The following is a 6848-nucleotide window of genomic DNA, read 5'->3' as shown; positions in this document are numbered from 1 at the left end:
ACATTGTTTCTAGTAATGTATAAGATGAGTGCATTAATAGTGTAACCTATATAGCATGTAATCATAAATGTGTCAAATGTTATAAGGTGTGCGTGTGTGTACGTGTTAGTTTGAGTTAGTTAACAAGTATACTTCAGTGGTGATCACTTGAACAACACAGTCCAAGACTGCCAAATTATCATCCAACACATTAAATGCCACACACAAAAAATTATAAAAGGTAACTACTAATTTAATATTAATAATACATAATAACTTTAAAATGAAAACACTACACCACAAAGACTTACAATGATAGTAACTTTAACTATACTGATGATGATAATAACAAACTAGATAAAGGTCAATCTTTTTAGCTCAGTGATCTCATGCCATCAGCAGTGTTCCAGAGTCAAAAAGGAGTCCAGAATCATTACTGATGAAAAAATCACTCCTGATCCAGTAGAACAAGACTGAATCTTTGAATCCCGGATCCGGGATCAATTCTAATGAAAGATCTCTCCCTGATCCGGTAGAATAAGCCTGATTCATTGAATCCCACATCCGGGACTGTAGACACAGCGTAAAAATAAATGTGCACCAATATAAAAATAATGATACCATTGTAATGTGATGATGAAGGAGTAACATGAGAAGCTGAACCTACTGTACAGTTGATGAAGTACATGTAACATGTAAAAGTAAGAAATTCAATACCAGGAAGAGGTGATAGACATGTAACTGGTGATACATCTGGTGGATAATAATTAAATCTAACTGGAATAGTCAAGTTCTGTGGTGCTTTTTCTAAATACAAGACCCCTTAAGAATAAGAATTTTGAAAAAATATAAGTATTCCTCTTTTATCTATTATTGGAGACACAACATATGGGTTTCGATTTTCTGGCCCCACAAAAATAATAACAAAAAATTACAATTCCAAGTTTACCTTTGCATAAGAGGGACCATGCAGGTGCATCAAATTGAGGGTTCTTATTTGAAGGTTAACTGGCTATTCTTTAGTAACAAAGGAAGCCATTTCCCCAATTTGGTTCTGAAGCAATATTCTTCTCAATGCAAGAATCTAGTCTCTTAATTAAGCTACTTAGAGTTACATGTAGATAGTAGTGATTCATAAAACTCATTACAAACATCATTTGTATAAACCTGCTGATCGCCAAGCTGGAGAGTGTACTTTATAAACTATATTGCCAACACCATCACATCAGAGATCTCTAATGACATGTTGTAATTAATTTTAATCCAGTATTTTCTGTTTGTCCCTTTCAATACAGCTTCACGTCTATTAAGAAGCTATAAAATGAAACCATAAAATGCACTAGCAATAGGATAGGGTTGGTTACAGTAAACTTATTAATCATGCTTTAAATGACAATAATACTCAAGCATACATGATAAATAGATACAAGCTAGTATACAATGAATAGTGATGGGCGGTATCGGTTCTGAAGTATCTGGTTCTATTGTTCCAGTGCTTAACTTACTGGTACCAAATCCTAAAAACCACACCCTTAACATTAATTAACCGTTATAACTGTTAATAATTATTAATGATTACCTAAGAATGACACATTCTATTTTTAGTAGCTGATAATTAAATGGTGTTGTAAAGTAGCCTATTCGCCTATTGCTCAAAATTGCGGCACTATCATGCCTGCATGATGTAGCATAGCCCAATCATTTTATGCACCATCATGCTCTTATAGCAATCGTATAAATAGCAGAGTCTTTGAGAGTCAATTAGTGGACAAGAATATCAGAGGAGTGCTTGCTATGGCTAAAAGATCAAGAAGCTCAGTTTGGAACTACTTCAAAAAGATAGAAGACAGCTACATGTAAGGTCGAAGATTGTTGCACTAAAATTAAACAAGCTCATCGAAACACCAGAAACATCTAAAAACTAAACAGCAAAGAGCATGAAGAATGTGCAGCACAAATTGCAGCAGAAAAGAAGAAACGTGGTGAGCCAAAAGAAGGTCAACTAACTCTTACACAATCTACTGAGCTGTCTCAGAACTATCCTAAGGAATCAGCAAATAAGGCGAAATAGATGATGCTCTCATCAAAATGATAGCTACAGATCTACAACCTGTCTCTGTAGTTGAAGATAGAGGTTTTAAAGTGTTTGTTTACACTCTTCACAAGCAATATGAAGTTCTATGTCGTCAGACAGTGATGAAAAGCTTCCAGATACATATCAAAACCTCAGAAGCAAAATAATGAGTGAACTGGCTACTGTGGAGCATGTGGCTATCTCTACTGATATTTGGACATGACTGCAAACAAAAGCATACTGCTGTATAACGACTCTAAGGACTGGGAACATAAAACATCTGTAATAAAGACATTTGAATTTCCAGAGGCACATACTAGTGATAATAATGCCAGTAAATTAGAAAGGGTGACAACTGATTGGCAGATTACTGATAAAGTGGTCTGTGTTGTTACAGACAATGCCAGCAACATGGTTTCAGCTATTGTAAGAAAGGCACAGAGGCATCTTCCATGCTTTGCTCATTCATTGAACTTTGTTGTTCAAGACTCCATCAAACGGGAGTCAGATGTAAGAAGTCTACAGCAGAGGAGCAAGGATATTGTTTTTTACTTGTCATCAAAAAATTAAAAGAAGTCCAGAAGCAGCTAAATGTTTCAGACCACAAACTAGTACAAGAAGCATCCACAAGATGGAACTTGAATTTCCTGATGTTTACCAGGATACATGACCAATTTGAAACCATCACAACTGCCTTGTGTCTACTTGGGCACAACCATCTTTGTCTAAAAAATAAAGGTATGGAACTCATTTCAAATTGCCTCATTGTCCTGCAGCCTTTCTGGATGTAACAGAAATTAATTATATCTGGGGACAAGTATGTGTCAGTTTCAATGATAATTCCCCTTGTTAAGCTCCTTTAAGAGAACATAAAGTCTCATCTATCAACTCTTCCTTTAGCGGTAAATATCTCTGCTGAGTTAGCAAGCCGCTTTTCTTCTACTGAGGGAGCTTATGTTACTGCTGCTACTACACTTCTAGACCCTTGCTTCAAGAAGCTACAATTCTCCAGCCCTGCAGCCTCTGATTTTGCTGTTTCACGTATAAGAAATGCAGTAGCTCGATTAATCGCTAGTGAAACCACTGAAGCAACTGAAAATAGCTAAGAGGCCGGCACACAAAGTTTCAAGGGATAGTTTTGAATCAATGTCTCACAGAACTGCAGGAACAGAAACCATTATTGAAGTTAAGAGACACTTTAAGGAACCAATAATTCCTCAAATCTACTGCTTTGGTGGAAAGATAATCAACATTGTTTTCCTAGGCTTATGCAGAGCGCAAAAAAGTACTTACGCATACCTGGCTCCTCTGTTTTATCAGAAGGCTATTTTCTAAGTCATGGCACTTGGTATCAAAAAGACAAAATAGACTAAAACCAAAGAACATTGATTTACTTCTTTTATTGAAAAAAGCTTATAGACTTTTCTGCATTTTAGAATAATTTATTCACTTACTTTCCTAATCACTTCAATATATTCTCATTTAGTCACTTATTCATTTTACAATTATTAACTCTTTCTCATTTTAGTGACTTTAATTCATTTAATCAATAAAAATGTAAAGATCTGAAAATGTATTAAAATGTACTCTGAACCGTACTTGGTACCATCAATACTTTCAATGGAAGTACTCTGTATCAAACCATAATAGAAATATCTGGTTGCGCCCATCACTAATAATGAAGCAATTGCAGTAAGTTTAGAGAACTGATGAATACACATGTATGATTTTAACAAAAAATATCAGGTTATCTCTCTTAACTATAGGCTGTGGTCATAACATGGTCCGATTACAATTGTTGCACATTATATGATAGCAATAAGAATGCTAATGTCATACTGTTTTTAGCATGTTACTTTAGTCTTTTGGTCATTAGCTTTCTTTTTCTCAACACGGCTGTCAAGGAAAATACGCCTCCTTGACTCAAAATAACGATAAAGACATTCTAAATTACAGTACATGTGACATTTTGATGAATTACATTAATTCAATTCTAATCTGCTGATTATTGTATTTTCCAGAGTACTCTGAAGACAGTTGCTTTAATTGTTTCGAAACAACCTTCTCATTGACTCTGTCTTTATAACTAGTGTGAGTATAAATTGCATGTTTTCCTAAATTAGAATGGTACCTTTCTAAACATGAAACTGCTGTTCTATTTCAAATGCACCATAAAGTTTCAGCCTTATTTATATTAAATAAAGTTAAAATTAAGTAAGAGAATTAATTGCTATGAAATACTGAAACTTTTTTAGGACAGGTTACTTTTATGTTAGCCAAAGTGCTATCACCATTATTATCCTCTAAATATTGCTTCAGTTCAGCAATATACCAGGAACAATGAGGAACATAGTTGTATAGATTCCGACATGAACTTTAGCAGTCAGCAACAGTACTAAATCTACAGAGAGTGTCTAACTGTACTATAATAGCTGAAACATCACCGACTAGTCTTTTCTTGTGCATCTTTGGACATTCCCGCATACTGGGTGTGGCTGAGTAAGAAAAAATGGCTGCTAAGTTTGCTCAACCAGGTTTACCAGCCGCTTTGGTGCCTTTGCTATAGCACTACTGCATATGAGACTTCAGCAGCATTATAAAGTGTACTTGTGTAATGTGTAAAGCTTCAAGTTTTCTGCACTGTTCTTTAGGCTAACTTCTACACGTGTTTTTAGTAAGTACACCCATGCTTCTGGTCTCACGTGACTAAGTTCTACGTGGTCATGTTTCAGCTACTATAATGCGGTTAGACACTCTCTGTGAATTATGTACTCTTGCAGTTAGGTACTTGAGGCTTTTTCAGTTTCTTAAATTTGATGCCAGAGTATTGCATAATTTACTGTCTGTACAACAATAAAAAATTTTGTAAATTAACCTAAAATTGTGGAATAATTCAAGGTAAGTATGATCTAATTAGAATCATTTTATTCATAGTTAATAAAATGAAAGTAACATGTGGATACGCCATAATGAAATTAACTATCTGTATGGATGCGGTACACCATGAAAGACTTGCAATTTTGAATTAAAAAATTACTTTTTATAGGTAGCAGTGTGTAGTAATACAGTTCAATTCATGAAAATACACTAGCTGTTCTACTAACATCAGGTACTCACACAAAAATGGTTCTAGTATGCGTCAGATCAACCTGCTCCTGAATGTAAGTCAGTGTATCCCCTTGAGTGGGCAGATCAAAGTTAGCACAGGTCCTGTATATATGATACCGTTGCATGTAGCGAACCACACAGAACTGTAATAGCCTTGTACTTGTGAAAGAGGCACTAGATGTTAATTTTAAAAGTAACTTATATAATGATTAATTTAAAAAATAATATATAAGCTCGATGGAAGCCTGTAATCAGCAATTCAACAGAGCACTCGGGCATCAAAATATTCTCAGGTAGCAGTCTTGCTAGCCCGACTGTTCCCTAGCCCGCAGTCATTGGGGTGGATGGTGGGGGTCCATACCAATGACTGTAGGCTGAAAAATGGTCTGGCTAGCAAGACTAATCCTCAGGTGGCTTGCCATCATTTGTCTGAAACTGTTTACAATGGCATAGCCACCAGCTACTGTCTGTAGTTGACCATAGCCCTGTACTATATTTCTCTTTCTGTGGACTGTATTTCTGGCTCTTGTTTGTTCTTCTCTTTGTTTGTTAGTACAATCAATCATCACATTATCATCCATAAAAAAAAACTGTCATGTGGTCAATGAATAATCAATTATAATAATCACATATCAATGCATGTATAACATTTCCCACACTTCCCACAGTTGACCATAGTTCATTGGTCAACTCTCTCATGTTATACAAAAAAGTAATAATAAATCTCACAATAATAAACATAGTTAGAGAATGATACAATACACAATAATGAGTAAATACATTATTAGCATAACATACTTAATTGTCATCAAGAAATTGTAATCAACAAGCCTGCATTCGATCGAGGGTCATTTGGTTAGTAGAGCGAGTCGATCGACGGGGTGTAATATCGGTAAGTACGTCAGATGTAACATTGGACGAGTCAGACAAGCTATCAGGGGGATCTTGTTGTGATACCTCAAGAGGGTATAGTTTCTGCAGTGGTCTCCTGAGCCTTTTATTTCCAATCCTTACAATAGCTCCTCTTATTTTTCCATCACTGCCAACAATCAATTCCATTATTCTAGAGAGTTTCCAAAATCCCCGTGGCTTGTCCTCATCATGCACTAGTACAATGTCTCCAACAGTAGGAATACTACTGTTTCTACTTCCCTTACTATATCTGTGTGCTTCCCTCAGCTCAAGCAAGTATTCATTTGTCCATCTTCTCCAAAATTGCTCGAGGGTTGAATTGAGATGTTTCATTCGCTTAGTAAGAGCTGAGGAGGTAATATCGATGTCTTCTGACTCTTCACCATAGCAGAATGAGTCTGGAAGACTGAGTGATCTACGACCAAGTAGAAAATGAGCTGGGGTGAGAGGCTCTTCTAGATCTTCTGTTGATACGAATGACAGTGGTCTGGAGTTTAATACTCCCTCAACTTCCGTGATAACAGTAGATAATTCATCAAAGGTCAGTTTAGATTTCCCAACTGTCTTTCTTAAACAACGTTTCATTGAGCCCACCAACCTTTCAAACATGCCTCCCCACCAAGGGGCCTTCTCTAAATTGAATTGCCATTCTATCCTGACTCCTGAGAGGTAATGTTGAGTAGCAGGGTGTTTAAAGATGGCAATAAGAGTCTTAGCTGAGGACTTAAAGGTTTTACTGTTATCAGATACAATCAAGGATGGAAGTCCTCTTCGA

The 6848-nt window shown here is 36.0% G+C and overlaps 1 protein-coding gene across 1 annotated transcript in view; it reads right to left on the bottom strand.

Moving 5' to 3' along the window:
- Positions 1-5983: 5983 nt before the first annotated feature.
- LOC105313216 (uncharacterized) overlaps positions 5984-6848 on the bottom strand; it is a 7243-nt gene continuing 6378 nt past the window's right edge. Inside the window, exon 3 of the mRNA XM_011406453.1 lies at positions 5984-6842. Coding sequence (XP_011404755.1) covers positions 5984-6842 — 859 coding nt within the window. The remainder of the gene's footprint in view (positions 6843-6848) is intronic.

The sequence above is a fragment of the Amphimedon queenslandica genome, unplaced genomic scaffold (genome assembly GCF_000090795.2).
Source record: "Amphimedon queenslandica unplaced genomic scaffold, v1.1 AMPQUscaffold_13342, whole genome shotgun sequence".
NCBI classification, from domain to species: domain Eukaryota; kingdom Metazoa; phylum Porifera; class Demospongiae; order Haplosclerida; family Niphatidae; genus Amphimedon; species Amphimedon queenslandica.
This window is presented reverse-complemented; position numbering and strand designations above follow the sequence as displayed.